Raw genomic sequence first — 23250 nt, 5'->3', positions numbered from 1 at the left:
TGCAGTCAAATGGACTTTTTAAGTGCACAGGGAATTGCTCCATCATATTTAAGACAGCACTTATCTATCATTCAAGACAAGTTTAACCTGAGCAGAAAGTGACGTCATCCTTTGGTTAGGAGGATCTTTTTATAAAATGTCCAAATTTCTGGCCCTGGCTGACCTCTCCTATGTGATTTTTTTTTAAAAATTTTTGTGCTGCAGATATTTCTAGGAACAAATCAAAACAGATGGTGAGCAAACGGAGGAAAGGTGAAGATGAGGAGAAGAAGGCTGGCCTTAAGCGGATAAAGACGGAGGCATCAGATCTTTCAGAGAGCAGCGACTCTGAGAACTCCAGTAAGAGGCTCCTGGACTCATCCTCAGAGCCAAGCTCTGAAAATGAACTGAAAAATAAGGGCATTTTAAAAGCCGAGGAAGAGGAGGAGGAGGAGAAGTCCCAAAGCTGCAAGGCTCCAGAGGAGCCAGAAACAAATAGCAGGGCGTCTCCCTGGGAGGAGGTATCTACGGTGGATAAGATTGTTAAGCCGACACCCATGGAAATGGTGCCCCCTGCCAAGAGCGAACATACAGGGGAGAGGAGGTCTCCGTTGCAGCCTTCCCAACTGCCCTCTCCCAGCTCCTGTCCACAGGCTCAGAGCTTGGGTCCTGCTGAGGCTCAAGGGTGCATTGTGGAAATAAAAAGCACTGTGAAATCTCTGCCTAAGGAACATTATAGCACAGGGGCACCTAGAACCCACACACCAAAGTGTGTGATTGACATCACAGAGGACTCCAGTTCCCACTCCACCATGAGAGAGAATTCAGAGGCTGTGTCTGCCCTTTTGGCCTCTCAGAAACATGAAACCTGTGAAGCCAGACATTTGGTGCTAAACCCCTCCGTCTCCGAATGCAGGAAGCCAGAGGCTGAGCCGCAGCAGCAGCTAGGTCAGAGCTTGGGTAGCAAAATTGAGTATGCCCACTCTGAGGTGATCCGACCCGTGACTTCGGTAAGCGAGTCGGCCGCTGTGGCAGAACGGGAAAGGGAGAAAGTACAGCAGCAGTACCCTTCAATCATGCCTTGCATCAAGAACGCCTCACTCGCTGAAGATGTGCGAAAGCCACAGAAACTTAGCTCGTCACCAGATGTGGCCAAGTCCAAGTCCAACCCATCACCTGACACATTTAAGCCCAAGTGCAATCCCTCACCTGATGCCATGAAGTCAAAAACACACAGTGTTCTGGAGGCCATGAAGCCTAAACCAAACACGTCCCCTGAAGTGGCCAAACACAAAGGACGCTTCACTGACAACCCTCCATCTTCTGTTGCTCGCTTGGCAGGCAAGCCAGACACAGAAACCCCACGCTCCAGTTTCAAGCCTGTTCCTGCTCGCACCACTCTCTCTGAGTCCACCAAGAGCCCTCTCATCGTTGACAAGAACGAGCACTTTACAGTGTATCGTGACCCAGCACTGGTGCGGTCCGAGGCTGAGACCAACCACGTTACTTATCTTCCTTCCCACCTCCATCCACTCCACAGCTCCTCTCATGCTACTTGCCTGACACCTAGCTCACACCACCACTCACACCTATTGCCTGCCTCTTCCCTCAGCTCCCACCACTCAGTGCACCATCCCTTGCTCCCCACCGTCTTGCCTGCCATGCCACCGACCTCGCTGTTGAGTGGCCACCCTCGCCTCGACTCAGGGGGACTCAGTCATCTTGCTCTAGCTCACCACCACCACCCACACCAGCAACAGCAGTTTTTGCAACAGCAACCGGGCCCTCCGTTGTTGCCCCAGACACATGGTGGTGCCAACTTCAACCAGCTGGGCCTATACCCTATCATCTGGCAGTACCATAATGGCACACAGCCATCATATCCCCCTGGACTTGGTCTGCCTGGGTCAAAGTGGGTGCATCCAGAGAATGCTGTGAACTCAGATGGTAGTCTGCCAAGGGTAAGAATATCACTGGCATTATTGTATTTTTTAAAACAATGTTCAAGTAGATTACTGATTGGATGGAGTCTTTGTCTAGCAACAGCAGACAAAGGAGATATTAAAATTACTAGAAGCTGTTATGATTTCCGTTAATCTAGTACTTTCTGTCTAGAAAGTTGGAGTAAAACCTCTTTTTATGACTCAAATAGTGAGATGAAAATGCGCTCAGAGGATGTAAAAACAGTCATGTGCGAAAGTCAGTTGTGCTTATAGTCACACCCTGATGTTACCCAGATGGATGTACACATTTTTACGCGTGTGTGTTACAGAACACCTCCAGCCCCTGGCTCCACCCGCCCACCCCTGTGAGCTCGGCCGACAGCCTTGGGATTCTGAGCCATGTCCCAGGTAGACCAGCCAGTGCTGACTCCCACAGGCCCCATAAGATCATATCACACTCCAGCCCGCCGCTTTCCAAAACACCTGCAGATCTCCACAAAGGGTGAGTACACCCACACCCACACCCACAGCTCTGTCAGTTAAAATAACTTATGACCTGGAATGAAACAAATTCTTGCTCATTTAGCAACCATGCTCATAACTGAATATATTTCCGTTTAAATAAATAGCTTTGGTTTCCTAAAGCCAAACTAGCTGACTCTAATCTGCTTCCATAGTGTATATAGTAAGATATAATATAGTACAGACAAGGACATGGATGCAAACACAGTTCACCGCTCTTTTCTCAGGCTGCAATTGAGTCATAAGCGCTTATGGTTTGAAACATGTTTTCTTTTTTTAACTGGGCTGTCTCAGCATGGCCTGCATGTCAAATATGTTGGCTATAGTAACATAATGATATGGTCTAGATTTAGATTAAATGAAAGTATAAAAGAGCCATGTTACAATTTGGAGATGAAAAAGTGGCCGGTATTATGTCAGTCTAAAAAATGGAAATGTTTTTTATTGCAGAATTAATATTTCCATGAAATGTGTAATCAGTTTGTACTAAGGACTATCGGATTTGATGTTTATTTTAAACAATATTCAAAAAAGTGAATCTTATCCCAAGAACACTGAATGGTTAGGCAGGAATACACCCTGGATTGGACATCAGTTCATCCAGTGGCATTTCTTGTACTATTTAACTTATTTTTAATAAAAGCATCAAATTCTCCACCATTTTTCCCTTTCTCATTAGGGATTTGGAAAGCAAGGTTTTTGTGGATCCCATCCGTGACCTGCTAGCAGCTCACATGAAGCAAGAGCCGGACCGAAGCCGGACACCCAACAGTAAGGAGTTGCAGCGTCTCTACATGGAGCCATCTCACATGAAGCAGCAAACGCAACCTTCCCGCCTACCGTTAGACACACCCGACCGGGCCGTTAAGTACAAGGAGGAGAACCGCCGCATCCTACAGGAGAGCATTGAAGTGGCCCCCTTTACTGCCAAGATCCGGTCAAGTGAGCCAGAACGTGAGCCCTATGCCCGTATTCCCTCCCTTCCCATAAGTGGGCCGCCTAAGGAGAATGAGCACTCGCCCTCCGAACTTTACAATTACAAGCACTCTGCTGCTCAGTCACTGCCGCAGAGCAACTATTTCACTACCCTGTCCAATAGCGTGGTGAATGAGCCACCCCGTCTTTACCCCTCCAAAGAGCTCAACTCCCTTTCTGTCTCAGGTCCCCTGCCTCTCGGCACGTACACCAGTGGCGGAGGCAGCGCCAAGTCATTGTCTAAGCCTCCTCCGCTCATCAAGCACCAGCCAGAGGGTGAGGGCCTGGTGGGGAAGATCAGTGAGCCGCTCAGTCAGCAGGTTGCCCTGAACACGCTCAGTGCCCCAGCGGCAGCCAGCGAACGACGCAGTCCAGCTGTCTCACCCTCAAATCAACTCAGGAGCATGCCTGCCCTTCACAGGGCACCTGTCTTTCACCCGCCCACCCAACAAACACTGGACCGCAAGGAGGCTGGCTATGGTCGCCTCTCGCCGCCCACCCTCACCCCCATTCAGCCGGTTAGTGTGGCTGGGAAGGTGTCAGAGCAACAGAAGCCCCCCACTCTGCTGCCGGAGCTCAGGGAGGTGAAGAGCATCGTAGAGCTGGGCTCCAGTGAGCCATGGAGGCCCAGCTCTGACTCACAGAGCCACGATAAAGCAGCTCAGTGGCACTCCGACAAAAGTCAAGGGAAGCCACAGGCAGCCACGGCCTCTGTTATTGTTCGCTCTAGAACTTGCATCAAGTATGACAGCTCTCCGAGCTCCAAGTCTGGCGCCAAGGAGACGTCTGGCAGTAGGCCAAATACAGGCAAAAACCAACTGGACTGCACCAAACTGGCTGAGACCAGAGAACCTGGCAGAGTTATTCAGCAAAACACAAATAGGGAGGATATGTTTTTGCAGTACAAAAAGAACTTTGTCCGAATCTCCCAGGGCAGTTTTCCCAGCTCTGCGGTAGCTGTTGTTAACTCTGTGTGCAATAGCAGTACTGATGTAACCACTTCTGCCTCTGCTGCTTCCACATACAATGCGCCGAGTCGAGCCACAGTTGAGCTACCTTATCCCACCTCAGCACATCCAAGCAGCAGTAACATTAACAGACTGGAGGGACCTGTACCCAAATGCAGGACTCCCACGGACTCTGAACTTCAGGAGTGCAATGCCAGGACAGCTTCCCCCAGTGGCCAGCTCCCGCAGCCTGGTTTGGCCCCAGCTCCTCAGGCCTACTCTTTATCCACCTGGAACTTCATCCACCTGAAGAAGCACAAGGCCGCCCTGGCTGCTGCCCAGTCTCGTGGCTCAAGCAGTGCCTCAGAGAGTGAAGGCAGCTGTCGATCCTCTCAGGAATCACCCACCATCACCCAGGACCGTGCCTCACCAGGCAACCCAGCCAGCAAAGCCAGCCCCTTACCCAATGGTCAGCCATCACAGATGAACCAGCCCAATTACCACAAGCTGAAAAAAGCATGGCTCACTCGGCACTCAGAGGAAGATCGCAACACTAATAGGGTGGAGAAGACATCCAGTGTCGTCTCCGAGATCATTAAGCCATGCACGGTAAACCTAGTAGCATCCACCTCCAGCGACGCGGAAATAGGCAAAGATGGCAAATGCTTAGAGGATAAAATGAGCCAGGAGGACAGGAAGTCGCGACGAGGTTCCACAAAGCGGGCACACGAGTCAGGATCGGACAGCGGTGATGACTCGGATGGCAGCGACAGCAAGCATGAGCAGAGGGCCAAAAGGCAGCCTAAGCCCACCTATAAGAAAAAGCAGAATGACATGCAAAAGAAGAAAGGAGAAAATGACAAGGACGAGGATGACGTCAAGCCCAATGGCATTTTCAAAAGTGCCAAGGAGAAAACCAAACTCAAACTGGCCAGCAGCAGTAAGTTTTTAATACTTTTTTTTAAGATCATAGATCTTTATCTCAAAACAACAAAGAATCTTATACATTATGGTAGGACTGATTAGTTAGGAAAATATATTATGGTAAATTTTAATATTTATTCAAAAATAAGATTTTCTCCATAGGACAAAAAGAAGCAAAAACAACTGTGTATGTTGCATAACAAAAGAGGCCATAAAAAATATGTATACTGTTTTACAGCATCTGCAGGATATTGGGTAGAGCATTCCGTTTCCTTACAGAAATTACAATAAGTTTCTTGTGTATTCATGTGAAATTGTCAACAATCATATAACTAATAAATAATAATAATAATTACAAAAATAGGATTTACAATGTTGAAATGTCCTTAACATCCTTGTTATGGTGATGTTTTTGATTCCTTAAGAGAAAGATATTGTCAGAAACAGACAGGGATTATGGGTGTATGGGTGGGGGTGTGCTCACATCTGGACTGCAGCTGTGGAGGTTTCAAAGCTGCTATAGGAATGCTCAACTTTTATGTGAAATAAATCTTTCCAAGGCATGTTAAGTGCTCTTCTAACCGGAGCGCTTTTAGCAGGCCCCTCGTATTATTGTTACATGCAGAGAGGAGAGCCCCCTTTGTAACTCAATATGTGTTCTAATACACTCGGTCACTCTGAATTGTCATGTTTCATAACTGTAGTCATAATACTGAGCCAGTGAAGTCACCTGGGTGTGACTGAATGCTGGAAACCTGGACCTCACTTTAAAAGGCTCGCACCGTCCAACTAACACTGCATTTATTTGTTTTCATTAGCTGCTTAGTATCGATCACACATGTGCCTGAAGCACATCCCTAGAACCTACCATGATAAAAATGATTAGGATCAATTGTCAAAGGGGTATTATTGGTTTTGTAGGATTTCTCAAATCAGATGTAGATTTTCTCATGATACTTGGTCTTTACTTATTATTACTTTACCAGCAAAATATGCAGAAACGAAATAAGATCCGAAACACATCAGTTAATATCGAGACGCCTCTTAATATATTCTGTGTGTGTGTGTGTTCAGATGGTATTCCTCGCTCAGTGCTGAAAGACTGGAGGAAAGTGAAGAAGCTAAAGCAGACGGGTGAGTCCTTCCTGCAGGACGATTCGTGCTCAGAGATCGGCCCCAACCTGCAGAAGTGCCGCGAGTGCCGCTCGATCCGCACCAAGAAAGGAGAAGAGCCCACCCACTCGCCTGTCTTCTGCCGCTTCTACTATTTCCGCCGGTAAGAGAGTGACTGACACCAGCGACGATAACGTTTACTTTGAAGTTCAGCACAAAAATAAAAAAGGTTCTATTTGAATCGGACTCGAAATATTGTTCTGGCTGCATCACCAGAAACCACCACTGATTTGGGTTAAATACTAATCTTATGAGCCGCAGGCCGTAGGCAAGGGTGCCTGCCCTATCAAGGGATCAAATCTAGTGCTCTGGTAGTCTAGCTCCAGTTGAGAATGGCTCCTGGTCTAGACGACTCGTCCTCCGTGTACTAAGCCTGATCTGTTTCTTCTTTTTTTATTTTGCTTGTGTAGTTTACCAGTCAGTTGCAATCCTTTATTAGAGGAGTTTATCATGTGCGATCTCAGGCTGTGCCAGGCCTGCCCATGTTGTCATACTGACATCACTCCAGATTTGGGCCGTTTCATGCAGCAGACCACTCAAGTTCTTTTCATAACCCGAACTGGCGTGGATATTAAAACTTGTCCAGAATGAGGAGGGGTTAGGAAAATGTGGTTTTGGGGCATGTCGAAAAGAGCTTGTCTTTCTATTTCTTACTCCATCACACACACACACACCCACACATGCACATGCACATGCACATATCGTACACTTTCATTATTTCAACATTCACTTTCGTTCTGAGAAAAGAAAGAGAACTGTTCGAGCTCTTTCAATCGTTGTCTCACGTGTCTACATCACCCATTCACGTCCCCTCTATTTTTGTTTTGTTTTTTTCCCCCCTGCAGCCTTTCTTATAGTAAGAATGGGGTAATCCGGATCGACGGCTTCTCGTCCCCTGACCAGCACGACGAGGAGGCCTTGAGTCTCTGGGCTCCAGATGCATACGAAGAGATCGATCTGGACCTGGATACCTCCAAATACATTCTCAGCTACATCGGAGACAAGTTCTGCCAGCTGGTCACGAGCGAGAAGACTGCAGCCACATGGATAAAGAAAGATGGTCAGACTTTTCTTCTTCTTCTTCTTCTTTTTTTTTTTATTGTGATGACATTGGCTATTTAACAACTGTATTTAAATATTTCAAGACTGACCTGATTTATCGTGCTAAATGACAGAAAATGTGGCCCAGATAAACTCCAGAAACATTCTTGTTACATATTGTAGCTTTTGTCTGCTGTCTGCTGACTGAAGAATATGAAATTATCCCATCTGTCAGACTGTTGTTTTTTAAGAGAGAGAGAGAGAGAGAGAGAGAAAATTCTAGCAATCTGCTCCATGAACATCCATTTTATCCAGACTCTGTTTGCTTTGCCTTGCAGCCAAAATAGCCTGGAAACGGGCGGTGAGGGGGGTGCGTGAGAGCTGCGACGCATGCGAAGCCACATTGTTCAACATTCACTGGGTGTGCCAGAAATGTGGATTTGTGGTGTGCTTGGACTGCTACAAGGCGAAGGAGAAGAAGAGCTCCAAAGGTCAGTTTTTTGTTTTGCTATGCGCTTGAGCACGGGGAGGGGGTCACACACCCAACCTCATCACCGCCTCTACATCACGCCTGCTGTGAACAGGCCGGGGCAGATGGCGCACTTTCCCGCCAAGTCTGGGCAGTTTATCTTCTTACCTTCTGTTTAATAAGGACATTTTCAGGAACATGCCGAACTAATGATAACGGTTCGACGGGACTGACGGCGTGATGCCCGCTAGTTAGTTCGCTCAGGCTCTGAAACATATCGGTTCTAAAAGTTAGCAGGTAAATGTAAACAGACTGAGTGCATGACTCATCGTCTGTCCCGTCCTCATCCCCAGACGTGTTTGTCTCCGCAGTACATTGAGTCACTTCAATCTCAAGCGATCGGTTTCTTCAAGCCCTAAATATCATTTCTGCTGAGTCATGCTCATGTCCCACTCCGTATTAATTAGAGCTATAAACACCGCGGCTCCTCCACGGCACCGCTGGCTGGAGAGACACTCTGTGCTGTTGTACTGTTTTCATTTAATTATTCTATGTGCCTGTTTTTTTTTTTTTTTTTTTTTTTATGAGAAAAAAAGCTGTCATTATTTCCCTCTCGTGAGTAATGTTACTTTTATTGGTTCACAGACAAAGAGCTGTATGCCTGGCTGAAGTGCGTCAAGGGACAGCCGCACGATCACAAGCACTTGATGCCAACGCAGATTATTCCAGGAACAGGTAGAAAAGCCACAACGAACACACACATCACTTTTGCCACAACTTTTCCTTTTTTGGAAAATGTGGAAAAAGTAACAAAAAATAAAAAAAAAGTCTCCTTGAAATGAACTGAGCTCTGAATTACTTCGCCACTCATCTCCTTTCCACAGTCGGGTTCCACATGCTTTCCCTTTCCAGAGTGAAAAACAAGCCCTTCTGCACAGTGGGCACCCTGCGAGTCTAGAACAAAGAGCTGTTGTGGGGCTCGAGGGTTATTTGTCAGAGTGCCGAGATTGCACAGAGCATAGTTCATAGCTCTGAATGTGTAGGCTCGCGCTGAATTCAGCAAAACAGAACCGAGTCCCGTCGACCTTTCCCTTTCCCCGTCCTCCTTCCCTTTTCAGTCGTATTTAACTCTTTGGTTTGAGAACGTTAAGACAACGAGGCCTTTTTGTGTTGCGTTGCAGTCTTGACGGACCTGGTGAATGCCATGCACATGCTCAGGGAGAAGTTTGGCATCAAAGCACACTGCGCCTGTGCCAACAAGCAGAACATCCTCAGCAAGCTCCCATCCACTAACGGCGTTTCTCAGGTCTGTATTCGTTCCCGGACACACCCTCGCTCATGTGCTCCCGCATACGTACGTATCTAACCATCCCGCTTTCCTCTCGCAGGTCCTTCAGAACGTGCTGAACCACAGCAACAAGCTTACCCTGTGCAAGCCTGAGGTTGTCCAGCACAACCTGGGACAGAAGGTGGAAGCGAACGGGGGCAGCAGCCCCGCCAGTGACACTAGCACTGATAGCAAGCTCACACCACCCGAGTCTCAGTCACCACTGCACTTTCTGGCCGACTTGGCCGAGCAGAAATCCCGGGAAGAGAAGAAAGGTGGGTAAAAACAGAATGAGCGAGAAGTAACTGGGGAAACTTGCGATTCCTAAAGCTGGCGTATTCGACAGGAGCGCCTTACATTTAGTGGTATTAACATAGCGTCTCACAGTCCCAAGTGCTTACCCAACCAGATGTTTATCCAGCATATCAATTGCCTTTACATGCCACGATGACGGACTTCTCTCCAAAATGGAGTTCCGGTTAGACGGATGCTGGATATACGGGCTTCGGCACAAAGCGGCTCATTCATAGAGCGAACTGAGTCATGTCTCATCTGTTAATATACCGACGCAAGGATCTCACAGTCACAGTTCTGGCACTGAATGTAGTGCACATTCGCCGTCACTGCTTGATTTAACGTGTCAGGTAATTAGTAAGTCCATTCATGATGGTTAGTCATGTGTTATAGGAAATAAAGCCAAAAGCTATGCACTGCGCAAGAGCCATTGTGAATTAACAGCGTGTAACATGCTTGTCACTTTTTTTTTTCTTCATGAACTCAAAAAATTTTGTCTCTCATCCTTGCAGAGAATAAGGAGTCGGCTATAGGGAAGGTGAAGGAAGGGAGCACGGACGCTCTGGAGACTTTGCACTGTAAAGCTTCATCTCTGGTGGCCAACAGCACAGAGCAGGGCTCCACACTGCGAGACCTGCTCACCACCACGGCCGGAAAACTGTGCCTGGGCTCTATCGACGCCGGCATCGCATTCGCCCCGGTTTACTCCACTGCCTCACAGGTAGAATCGCATGATACATCTATTTACATTTAGGCATTTGGCAGACGCCCTTATCTAGAACGACTTACATTTGTATCTCATTATACATCTGAGCAGGTAAGGGTTAAGGGCCTTGCTCAAGTGGTAACTTGGTGGTCATGGGGTTTGAACCTGGGACGTTCCGAACTGTAGTCCAATGCCAATGAGCTATACACACACACACACAGTATATATTAAAGGTTACGGCAAATCAGTGACGCAATTAGAGATACAGGAAATGAACTATGACTTCGGTTTTCAGGCTACGGGAGATCAGTGTTTGTTTTTTTTTCTTCAATATTTGTAATTGCAGTAATAATAATAATAATAATAATTCATCTCTGTCTCCCATGTGCCCTTGCTTAGACGGGGAAAAGCGGTCGCACTATGCCCAACATCCTGGATGACATCATCGCTTCAGTGGTGGAGAATAAGATACCGGCGGACCGCAGCACTAAGCAGAGCCCGAAGGCTAAACCCCTGGAAGAAGCCAAGGCCGAGAGAAGGAAACAAGCCGAGGACGTGCCCGAGCAGCACGCAGACATCCTCCACTGCTGGCTATATGACCGTCGACTGCTCTGGCTCAAAGACCACCGCAACAGCAACAACTGGAAACTGTTCCGAGAGTGCTGGAAGCAGGGACAGGTTAGTGACGCTGCTGCAAACCGCTCAGCTCATCCTGGTTAAGTGTGTGCCGTGCACGTCAGAAAATAACAAGGTTTGTCTGAGAAACAAAGAAGGCAAGAGCAGAGTATGAAGGCTGTTTATGTATTATATTACCTTCTTTTCCCCCTTCTGGCTTTTCAGCCGTGTGCTCGCACAGGGCTTCAGCGCCCCCTGCTGGAAAGACGTTTTTATTATTTTCCTCTCCGCGGCTTTTATTCTTCTCTCCCCGCAGCACCAAAGAAAGCGTACAAAGTTAATGAAAACGTAGTGTGTTTAAGCATGACCCAGCTGTGCATGTGAACGGATGCAGGTTCGTGCATCAAGGAGGCACGTGGAGGTGTTTATTACGTGCTGTTAAAGTTAAGATCTTGCATCTATGAGTTGGAGTCTGCCTCTGAAAGCAGGAGCACTGCGTGCACACACACACACACACACACACACACACACACACACGCACAAATCAAGGTGGTAAAGAAGATAGAACTCGTGTGCTGGTCGCTGATGTATTACATATTGTAGTAGTTAAGGTTTTTTTTCCGCCCCTTCCTCCAGGCTTCATATTTTCCACTGTGTGAAAAGGGGAACGGTCTGAGAGTTGCTGTGATCCTGGCTGTCATTAAAGGCCCATTTCCTCTGTGGTGTTTTTCCAGCCTGTGCTCGTCTCAGGGGTTCACAAGAAGCTCAACGCCAGCTTGTGGAAGGCTGAAGCTTTCAGCCAGGAGTTCGCCGACCACCAGGGGGATCTGGTGAACTGCAAGGACGGCGTGGTTTCCAACTCGGGCATCAAAGAGTTCTGGGACGGCTTCGAGGACCTGACAAGTGAGTGGTCCCGAAAAACGTCCGCCTGTGTCAAACAGAATATCTATATTGTCTGTAGTAAGATTATCCAGATGCATCCCTTTCCTTCATGTTTTTTTTCTCTTTCTATTGCGTTCTCTACTTCAGAACGGCCCAAATCCAGAGACGGCGAGGCGATCGTGTACAGGCTAAAAGACTGGCCCTCAGGAGAAGAGTTCATGGCTCTTATGCCTTCTAGGTATATTAGAGATGTAGAGTTTGGTTTTTGTTGTATTTTTTTATTTACGTGAAAGGAGAGTGTTAAGTGGCTGTGTGTGTCCAGGTATGATGATCTGATGAAGAACCTCCCTCTGCCCGAGTATTCCGACCCGGAGGGGAATTTGAACCTGGCTTCCCATCTTCCCTCGTTCTTCGTGCGACCTGACCTAGGCCCTCGTCTCTGCTGCGCTTACGGTACTGTCTCTTATTGCTGCACATTTCTAGCGTCTCTTCTCCTCCTTTCTCTTATGTATTAATATACGCATAATAAAAATAATATTGCTTACTAGCAATATACAATCATGCATTTACTATAAGCTACAAAATCTCGAAATATCTCCGTGTACGAAGTCATATGTTTGGTAAGAAAGCCGGGTATGTTTATATCTGCATGGTCTATGCACAACTCTGCTTTAAGGATTCGTACTCGTGTAATGGTTGTTGTTTTTTTTTGTCTGTGCTTCAGGTGTTGCGTCATCTCAGGAGCAGGACTTCGGCACCGCCAACCTGCACATGGAAGTGTCCGACATCGTCAGCGTGCTCGTTTACGTCGGAGTGGCCAAAGGCAACGGCGTCCTCTCGAAAACCGGTTGGTCTTTCTCCTACCTCCGTCCTTTCTTTCTTTTTAAACAGCATAGGCTGAACTAGGCCAACCTTCATTTTCACGAGGAAAGCCAGGAACAGAGGGAAAACTCATTCGACTGCTTTTTTTCCCCCCGTTTTCCTTTTTGGAACCGAAATGCGCTCTTTTTTTTTTTTTTCTTTCTCCCTGCTCTCCTTTGTCACAGAGCTTGGAAACACACACGGTACAGACTTTAAGGACTTCTGGAAACAATACACTGTTGCTTGGGTGGGGGTTATGAGCATCTGGACGAGTTGCAGGAGATTTTTTTTTTCCGAGCGATCACACGGCTGATGCTGTCGTTCGAGCGAACAGACGCCGAGCGTGCGCACTCTCTCTCCGGACGCCATTTCTTCCTCCCGGCGCAAAGATTCTAGTGAACGAGTGCTAATGCCTGCAGCTGTCGTGTTGGGGTACGAACTGTGCCGAAAGTTCCTTTTAGAAAATTGAAAGGATTGCTGCAGAGCTAGCAAGAGCCAAGCCCACACCACCCAGTGTTTCAAGCCCACACCTCCTTTCCTTTGTGTCTTGGCAGGACTCAGGTCTGGCACTGTGTCTCAGCTGTGCCCTGTCTCCTGTCAAGAAAACTTTACTTAGCAGCTTTCGTTCTTTCCTTTTCTCCCACCTTTCCCTCCCTCCCTCTCCCTCTCTCTCTCCCTCTCTCCCTCCTCATCTCATCCCGTTCTGGCCGGCCCCTATTTATAGCGCTCTTGTCTCCTGGGCTTAGCGCAAAGGGAAACGCGTTAGAAAAGCTGACGCCCACTCGCCTCTTTAGAATTAATTTTGAAACCCTTTTTTTTTTTTTTTTTTAAACAACCTCTTTAAAGGAGGACGCCAAGGCTGTTGTCAGGCAGCTTGTCTTTGTTGTATGTTAAGCTGACCGTGTAATATTTACCGTGTGTTTACGCGCCAGCTAATATATTCCTGCGTTTGTGCCCAGGAGTGCTGAAGAGGCTGGAGGAAGAGGATCTAGACGACAACGTGAAGAAGAGATTAAAGGACTCGAGCGAGACTCCAGGAGCCCTGTGGCACGTCTACACGAGCAAGGACGTCGAGAAAGTCAAAGAATTCCTGCACAAGGTTACTACTTCCTTTTCTGTCCGTCTGTTTCTCGTGCTACCTCGTTATCTCGTCCCTCCAGTGCCGTGTTAGTCGATGTCCTTATAAAACCCCGCATTCCTCCTAAGGGAAGCCTTATAGGGGACATTTAATCACGTCCTTACCTTTAAACTGCCCGCTCTGTCCTCGCGGCTCTCGGTCAGACACCGCCATGCAGAAGACGGCAGGGTTAACGGAACGTTTCTCGAAGCTCTGCTCGGCTCGCCCTGTGCCTTTACATGCAGCAATTACAGGGCAAATGAGAAACTAAACTGCTTTACAGCATGCGCACTTTATTGCCGGGTCGGTTGTCTGGTATTCGCGAACAGTATTCATTAGCTGACTGGCTACACCGGCGGTTACATGTGGATTTTTATGAATGTGAATAAAAGTTTAAGTAATGCTTAGTGGGGGAAAAACAAGGGGAAAAAAATTAACATGATTTACAAAAGTGCAAGTGAAGGTCGTGTCCTTTCCCTAGTCACGAAAATAGATTTTTTATTTATTTTTTTATTGTCATCAGTGCAATTATCTAATTTCCTAGGCCAGATGGCCTGATTATTTATTAGGGCTTGTCATGTGAAGAAAACATTACGATTCGGATTCTCTGAAGCAATACGATGAAACACGTGAAGGAGAGCACTGTGAAATCGAACGAGAAGAAATCAGACTTTAAATATTAACTGAAATGATGAATAATTGAGCCAGTATGTAGACGCACTCTGCAGTCAAGTCTATCATATGTCTAGACAAGTTGTCCACTCTCACATCTTCTATACCACTTTATCCTGTATACAGTGTCTCGGGGGGATGGAGCCTATCCCAGGAGACTTAGGGCACGAGGTGGGGTACTCCCTGGACAGGGTGCCAATCTATCGCAGTACTCACACACACACACACGCATTCATACACTACAGGCAGTTTGGATGCGCCAGTTAGCCTAATCTGCATGTCATCGGACTGTGGGAGAAAACCGGAGAACTCAGAGGAAACCCACCAAGCACAAACTCCATGCACACAAATCCAGAGGCGGGAATCCAACCCGGACCTCGGAGGTGCGAGGCGACAGCGCTAACCACGAAGCCACCGTGCCTCCTTGAGGTTATCCAATGATTTTTTTTTTTTTTAATACAATCTGTCAAAATCATTTACTTCGATAATATATTGAGTATCTTAAATGCGTCAGAAAGTATGTTTCTCACTTTTTTTGTACACGCACATTGAAAACCCATCTAAATATCTAAAAAAAAAAGAAATTGTAATTTTGCATAATAGATCCCCTTTCAAGCACATTTAGAACTGTTGGTCTGGAAGACATCTGGTTACTTCACATTCGTAGTTTGATCTTAAATGAGTCTCGATGCGTCCTGGAGAACATGAAGTACGTAATCGCCGAGAGAGGAAATACTTCTAAAACGCATAAAATACCTAATAATTGCATGCCTGGAAATCATGTTGAAATGTCTCAGATGATACATAAATATCATGCGATCCTGCATCGGAGCAGAGAGAAAATCAGCTGCTTTTTGTAGCTTCTCCTCTCCTGTTCATCAGAACACACTGATAAAACATTTCGCAAAAACAGTCCATAAACACCGATAAACCAGGACTCGCTGGATGTTTCCGCCTGAATATAAACGCACCCGAGGGCTGATGAAGAACATGTGTGCAACGCCAGTGGAAACTACGCGTATGAAACCTGAACACAGAAGAGGTATTCCAGTGCAGGTGTAAACGGCGATCCGTGTCAGGTCTCCGCTTGTGATCGGGTCACTCGAGACACGTAAATACCAGATGCGGACGGGGCCCGCTGTGTCTGACCTAGTATCATGTTTCTTTGTGGTTTGCAGATCTCTAAGGAGCAGGGTGCGGAGGTCCTGCCAGAGCACGACCCGATCAGGGAGCCGAGCCGGTACCTTAGCCGTAAGCAGAGGCAGCGTCTGCTTGAGGAGCACGGCGTACAGGGCAGCACCGTCGTCCAGTTTCTGGGAGACTCTGTCCTCGTCCCTGCTGGAGCCCTGCACCAGGTTACACATCTCATCTCCCATATATAAATATATACATATACAGTATCTGTGCTTGTGCGATGCTCATGCCTTTACACCTTTGTTTACATCTCACACTCATCCTTTCCCTCGCTCGCTCTCTCTCTCTCTCTCTCTCTCCTCCACAGGTGCAGAACCTGCACAGCTGCGTTCAGGTGATCAATGACTTTGTCTCGCCGGAGCATGTGGTGCACTCCTTCCACTTAACCCAGGAGCTGCGCTCCTCCAAAGAGGAAATCAACTACGAAGATAAGCTACAGGTACGAGCCACTTCTCTCACACTCTAACCTGAGGGGTTTCTACACACACCAGCGCGCAGGTCTCAGGGCATTTAATCTCGTTATCTGATATCTAGAGTGAGATCATAGTACTGCAGCGTCCTCAGGAGGGAAATCAGGTTCCTTTTCGGTGTCTCCGTTCCTTCCGCTAAGGTCTAAAGACTGAACTCTGTGGGATGGGACACTTCCTAGGGAGAGGGAGGGGAAAAAACTATTCTGCGATAAATTTGCGAAAGGACGTTATTATTCCTTTCCTATTTATTACCTTATTTACTTTTCTTGCTGATGCTTCCAGGCGTATCGGAGTAGATCAGGACTATATTTACCAGAAAGCGTAGCCGGAGTGCCCAGAAACTAGAGCCTGATTTCCTCCCGCTCTCTGGACCTTCATATTAGTGTCGAAGCTGATGTGTGATAACTGTTGAACCCTACGCCTTTTTTTTTTTTTTTTTTTATCAACAGTAAAATGAATGAGAATTACTACAGCAGTAATACTGAGCTAATCATGTTGTAGATCTAATACTGCAAAAGGATGCTGTTTTCTCCTTCCAGCAGTTTTCTGTTGGGTTTAGGTCTGGAGATGAGATGATCCAGAAGCCGAATGCCAATTTCTCACTCATTTTTTCAATTTTCTGTGGGAATTCCTGCCCAGTCATTTATTAATAAGGTCGAGCACTGATGTTGGACGAGAAGGCCTGGCTCACAATCTCCATTCCGGTTCGTCCCAAAGGTGCTCGATGGGGTTGATATCAAGCCAGTCAAGTTCTTCAACACCGAACTCATAAATCCATATCTTTATAGTCCTTGCTTTGTGCACTGGGAAGGACACAGTCATGTTGGAATAGAGAAGGGCCTTCTCCAAACTGTTGACACAGAGTTGGAAGCTTAGCATTGTCCAAGATGTCTTGGTCTGCTGAAGCATTAAGATGGCCCTTCACTGGGGATGAGGAGTCTGATTTGATTAAAACAGGTTTAACAAATACTTTTGCTCATACCGTGTAAGGTAGACCTAATAAGTGAGATCACCTGTTCGTACACAGAGAAAATATAATACATGGCAAATCTTGTCTGAATACTTTTGCTCATCACTGTATGTACAGTAGGTGCCTTTCGTGCTAGAAACTTTAAATCTCTTAGTATTTCTTTCCTGGATCGTCTTTATACTTAATAAAAAGCACTAATTCTTATGTCCTATAAAATATAACAGAATTTTCAGCAACAAATTCAAATTCAAATTTTATTTGTCACATACACAAACATACACAGTACGAAATGTAGTGAAATGCATTATACGACTGCCATTGACCCTAAAAGAGAATTAAATTTTTACAAATAATAAATAAATATGAATAAAAGAAATACGATAGAAATTAAATTAAAAAATTAAATTAAACTAGGAAAAATAGAACTAAAAATAAAAATAGAAATGTGCTAGAAAAAAATAGAACTAAAAATAAAAATAGAAATATGATGTACAAAATAGAAATATACTGTGCAAATTGAAATATACTGTACGGTGTGTGCAAATATGCATAGAACAAAGTGTCTTAGTGCAGAGGTTATTAAAGTGTCTTTGTGCACTGGTCCAGGATGTAAACGTAAAAACTGTAAAATGTAGTGTAGTTGTGAAGGTAGGTGTGCAAAGTTATTAAAGTGTCTTTGTGCAGAGGTTATTAAAGTGTAGGATGTAAACGTAAACATGTAGTGTAGTTGTGAAGGTAGGTGTGCAAAGTTATTAAAGTGTCTTTGTGCAATGGTCCAGGATGTAACGTACGACATGTAGTGTGAATATGAAGGAAGGTGAGCATGTAATTGTCCATAGTGTTCATGGATGTAAAAAGATTGATAGATTTGACCAATTATGAAAAGATTGTTAGTTCTGCATAGTGGTGTGGTTGTAGTTGAGAGACCTTATCGCCTGCGGGAAGAAGCTCCTCCTCAGTCTCTCTGTTTTCAATTCCTATAAAATGTTGAACCGAGATCAGTTTCTGCTAATCATTTTAAAGAAATGTACACACACACACACACACACACACGACCACACACATGCACCAAATAACACTACTGACATGATGAATTCAGACAGGAATAAAACCCCGTGACATTACATGAGCTTTATAATATTATATTACATTACATTACATTACCCCACCCTCAAATAAAAACGAACGCAGTTCAAATAGGACTAAAGTTAAAACACTCTTGCTGGCAAAACTTCTAAAATGGTTTATATGCTTTGAGACACTCAGCGGTTAAATGAGAGGACAGTAAAAGAAGTTTTATATAAGCGTTTTTTACCCAGACGTCACATCCAGTGGTGCTTTTTTACACTAGACGGTGATGTCAGTCAGTATGTGATCTGACACGACCACACCGCTCCCATCAGGAATAAAGTAGGAACTGATCTACAGTAGATATAATTCAACTGTGATTATGGATGTATAGCTATTTAACCTAGCATCTGGGACAAAGACATTTCAAACCTTTTGAATTTATGCATCTTTTGTGTTTATTAAATAGACTCTTGTATAGTCCCCAGTGCTTCAGAGATTACTTCGTATCCATGACAACTCAAAACAATGAAACCAGCATGCATGTGCATGAAGATGTGTGATAATAAGCACATGTTACTGGAGAGCTTGAATCGAAGCACAAACACATTTAAGTCAAGAGGCTATCACATTTGTCTCATGCTACCGGCTTACTATTTAATATATTTACACTAATATTAATTTATATAAGGTTACTGAAATTGTCTGGGGGGAAAAAAAGGCCTTAAGACGAATGTGGTCTCTCTGGTCTGCAGTACAGTATCACTCACTCACTTACTTATCGTCTACACCGCTTAATCCTGTATACAGGGTCGCGGTGGGCCTGTAGCCTATCCTGAGACTTGGGGCACGGGGCAGGGTTCAGTGCCAATCCATCGCAGGGCACACACTCGTGCAAACACTACGGGTTCCAATTTGGGAATGCCAATTAGCTTAATCTGTATGTCTTTGGACTGTGGGACGAAACTGGAGTACACAGAGGAAACCCACCAAACACGAACATCGAACCTGGAACCAGGAGGTGCAAGGCACTATGGGTCTGTGGTGTGTACCCCATAATTTCCCTTAAAAGAGACGTCTGGGCTCTTATGGGTAACAATTATATGATGTATAGTTGAAAAATAGCTGAATTTTATGGTGACACTGGTGGCAGTGGTTGCTCAGCGGGTTAAGGCTCTTGATTAATGATCAGAAGGTTGACGGTTCAAGCCCAGTTTCACCATGTAGGCCCTGTGCAGTAATATATATATATATATATATATATATATATATATATATATATATGTGTGACAAAGGCTTGACCAGGATAGCCAAGGACCATATAAGTAGGACGCACTGTAAATCAACTTAAACCTGTTTGCACTTTTGTGTAAGTGGCTCATAGGCACGAGCTTGACCCAATACTAGCATGGTGAAATTGTTCTACATCCAGTATCTCCACAGATATACACTCACCTAAAGGAATATTAGAAACACCTGTTCAATTTCTCATTAATGCAATTATCTAATCAACCAATCACATGGCAGTTGTTTCAATGCATTTAGGGGGGTGGTCCTGGTCAAGACAATCTCCTGAACTCCAAACTGAATGTCAGAATGGAAAAGAAAGGTGATTTAAACAATTTTGAGCGTGGCATGGTTGTTGGTGCCAGATTCAAGCTGATAGAAGAGCAACTTTGACTGAAATAACCACTCGTTACAACCGAGGTATGCAGCAAAGCATTTGTGAAGGCACAACACGCATAACCTTGAGGCGGATGGGTTACAACAGCAGAAGACCCCACCGGGTACCACTCATCCCCACTACAAATAGGAAAAAGAGGCTACAATTTGCACGAGCTCACCAAAATTGGACAGTTAAAAACTGGAAAAATGTTAAGACATTTAAATGGTAGAGTCAGAATTTGGCGTAAACAGAATGAGAATGTGGATCCATCATGCCTTGTTACCACTGTGCAGGCTGGTGGTGGTGGTGTAATGGTGTGGGGGATGTTTTCTTGGCACACTTTAGGCCCCTTAGTGCCAATTGGGCATGGTTTAAATGCCACGGGCTACCTGAGCATTGTTTCTGACCATGTCCATCCCTTTATGACCACCATGTACCCATCCTCTGATGGCTACTTTCAGCAGGATAATGCACTATGTCACAAAGCTTGAATCATTTCAAATTGGTTTCTTGAACATGACAATGAGTTCACTGTACTAAAATGGCCCCCACAGTCACCAGATCTCAACCCAATAGAGCATCTTTGGGATGTGGTGGAACGGGAGCTTCGTGCCCTGGATGTGCATCCCACAAATCTCCATGAACTGCAAGATGCTATCTTATCAATATGGGCCAACATTTCTAAAGAATGCTTTCAGCACCTTGTTGAATCAATGCCACGTAGAATTAAGGCAGTTCTGAAGGCGAAAGGGGGTCAAACACCGTATTAGTATAGTGTTCCTAATAATCCTTTAGGTGAGTGTAGAAACCACAGTGAAATCTTATCTTCGTTTTATGTTACAAGTCTCCATGCTCGTTTACTCACACATGCTCTCTTTCTCTCTCACACACACACACACACACATTACCAGCGTCTGCACTCCATTTTCCCGTCGCTGTGTGCGGCTCCCTGCTTTGTGTCGAGTATTTCTTGTATGCATTTTCACCTTTAATAGCCGAGCTTGTAGAACTCATTAGTCTTTCAGCAGATGACGTCTAATAGATGTTTTTCAGCAGCGGCGCTCGCTCTTTGCTAAATGCACAGCGTCCATTAATGAGTTGCTGTGTGATTTAGTATTTTAGCCCAGTTTTTTTTTTTTCTTTCCCCCTGTCGAAGGCTATTCAACTTAAACTTTAAAGCACATGAGTCAGAGTCTGGCTGTAATCCATAATGTCACTGACACACACACACTCTGTCTTTTCTCTCTCCCAGGTCAAGAACATCTTTTACCACTGCGTAAAGGATGCTGTGGGAACATTAAAGCGGTGCAGTGCTGAGGCTCAGGAGGAAGAGGAGGCGAACTCATGACCCTTCCTCACGCTGCTGTCAGCACGCCTTCATCACTTAACCCCAAATATGCACACTAACCTTCGCGTCCTGAACCTCCAGTGCCAAGCAGACTTTAAACGAAGACAAAAAGAAAGACAGACGTTATTTATTTGTTACTGACACCACAGCAGTATAGCCCAAACGCATCAGGATAACTGTGATTTTACAGAAAAGAAACAAAACAAAAAAAACCCTGAAGATAATCCGCAAGCAGCAGCACTGCTCTTCAGACTCTATTTGTTCGTCTGTTGTTCTGTTGGTTTTTTGTTTTTTTTTCATACTGTATATTGTTCATGTGAAAATGATGTATTTATTTTTTAGGAGGTCTACGCTTTATGTTCTAGATCAAATGTAAATGTGACTTGTACAGTTTGCTAAATGGGATCCTGACGCAGCTCACTACATTGAGACAGTAACTGTGAGACGGGATCCGAACACCAGCTGTTGCCTGTACTTTTGGGAATCGTTGCTGAAATCGCAGTCCTCATGCCATATCTTTTGAGAGAGAGAGAGAGAGAGAAAAAAAGAAATTTTAACTGCCAAACTATTGTAAACATTGTAAAGTTATATTATGTAAAGAAAGCCTAAATGAATAACACACGTCAGCATTTTATTAAGAAGTATTCACTGTAAAATGGAGACATTTACAAAAACAAAAAAAGTTGTAATTTATTTAAGAAAAATTGTTGTTTCTTTTTTTTTTGGTTAAGATTTACTATGGTGAAGTTTTGAAGTTGATGATTAAACAAAAAATGAAAGACTTACTATGCTGTGTAAATATATACATATATACATTCACTGATGTATTTTTTTAAAAACACAGCTTGCTTCAATTTCAGATTTTAAAAGTGCAAGTGTTACATGCTTTGTACATTGAAGTTCAAAGGGTTTTACATTTTCCATTAAAATGGATTTATCAGACGGGCGCCTTTTTGTCTTTTCTAAAGCGACCCCCTCCCCTACCCCCCCCCAACCCAACCCAACCCAACCGATCGATGATTTACTGAGGAGCTGCTAATAAACGGATCGACCACCTGCACATCTTTTTCTCAGCTCTTTCTTCATTCCCAAAGCTGAACATGTTTGTGCATGTTAATGAGTCCGGAGAGAGAGAGAGAGACAGGAAAGAAAATGTAAAAAGCACGGCTGCCCTGCATGCTCCAGTCAGTACCTCTCCATAATGTACACGTATCGATCCATGCAGTTCAGGAAGCCGTCGTGCTGCTAATAGCTGATGGCGCGTGTCATGTGTTTAATCATTAGAGAAGCTTACAAAGAAACTCTCTGACGCTCTGTCCATCTCACACAGCCAGCTCTCCTGCACCTCATTGTGTGTGTGTGGCTTCATTAATAAGCCTTGAACATCAAAGCACTCCGCTCCCGGCACATACGGAGACACACACATCATCAGAAAGAAAGAAAACAGCAGCTAAAGCTCCATTAGAAAGCGACTCTTTTTATAAATCTCACTCTCATTACAAAAGCCAGTGTTGATGCAGACGGCTGTTCAAGTTACATGGGCTACACACATACTGCACAGATGCGATGTCTGGCTGAGGATTATATTTCTCTCGTATGAGAAGTCTCATTTCATTCATATTGAAAGCATTCCTCTTCCACTAACAGATGTCTGTGTTAAAATGTAATTAAGTTGTTATTTATATGTTATAAATCATGATTTCTACTCATTTCCTCACACGTTTCCAACTCTTTCATTTTTTCAATTCTTTAAAGCTGCTTTGCGACAACGCGCTAGATAAACAAAACTGAATTCGATTAAGTTAAAAACAGTGTGGAAGTATGGTAAATCCTTAAACACTGTAAAATACATTTTGCATCTAGTTCTGAATTTCTTCCAGACTTGCCTAAAATTAATCTGGTAACGCTTTTATACATCCACTGCTGTGAAAAATTATTGTTCTATTATTATGCTTATGATCCGAAACACAGCAGCAAATTCACCTCTGAATGGATAAAAAAAATAAAATAAGGTTTTGGAATGGCCTAGTCAAAGTCTAGACTTAAATCTCATTTGAGATGCTGTGGCATGACCTAAAACAGGCCGT

The 23250-nt window shown here is 44.9% G+C and overlaps 1 protein-coding gene across 5 annotated transcripts in view; it reads left to right on the top strand.

The window, feature by feature from the left end:
- jmjd1cb (jumonji domain containing 1Cb) overlaps positions 1–22105 on the top strand; it is a 128163-nt gene extending 106058 nt beyond the window's left edge. For all 5 annotated transcript variants that reach the window (XM_053511938.1, XM_053511937.1, XM_053511940.1 and 2 more), the window contains 19 exons: positions 205–1940; positions 2252–2424; positions 3124–5306; positions 6365–6566; positions 7309–7523; positions 7843–7995; positions 8619–8708; positions 9155–9279; positions 9362–9575; positions 10107–10315; positions 10700–10978; positions 11650–11818; positions 11945–12035; positions 12120–12250; positions 12522–12644; positions 13618–13757; positions 15626–15802; positions 15949–16080; positions 21068–22105. In XM_053511938.1, the coding sequence (XP_053367913.1) occupies positions 205–1940; positions 2252–2424; positions 3124–5306; positions 6365–6566; positions 7309–7523; positions 7843–7995; positions 8619–8708; positions 9155–9279; positions 9362–9575; positions 10107–10315; positions 10700–10978; positions 11650–11818; positions 11945–12035; positions 12120–12250; positions 12522–12644; positions 13618–13757; positions 15626–15802; positions 15949–16080; positions 21068–21163 (6638 nt within the window). In that variant the 3' untranslated portion in view covers positions 21164–22105. The remainder of the gene's footprint in view (positions 1–204; positions 1941–2251; positions 2425–3123; positions 5307–6364; positions 6567–7308; positions 7524–7842; positions 7996–8618; positions 8709–9154; positions 9280–9361; positions 9576–10106; positions 10316–10699; positions 10979–11649; positions 11819–11944; positions 12036–12119; positions 12251–12521; positions 12645–13617; positions 13758–15625; positions 15803–15948; positions 16081–21067) is intronic.
- Positions 22106–23250: the final 1145 nt, after the last annotated feature.

The sequence above is a fragment of the Clarias gariepinus genome, chromosome 14 (genome assembly GCF_024256425.1).
Source record: "Clarias gariepinus isolate MV-2021 ecotype Netherlands chromosome 14, CGAR_prim_01v2, whole genome shotgun sequence".
NCBI lineage: Eukaryota > Metazoa > Chordata > Actinopteri > Siluriformes > Clariidae > Clarias > Clarias gariepinus.
The sequence above is the reverse complement of the archived record's forward strand: the minus strand, read 5'-3'. Positions and strand labels throughout refer to the sequence as shown.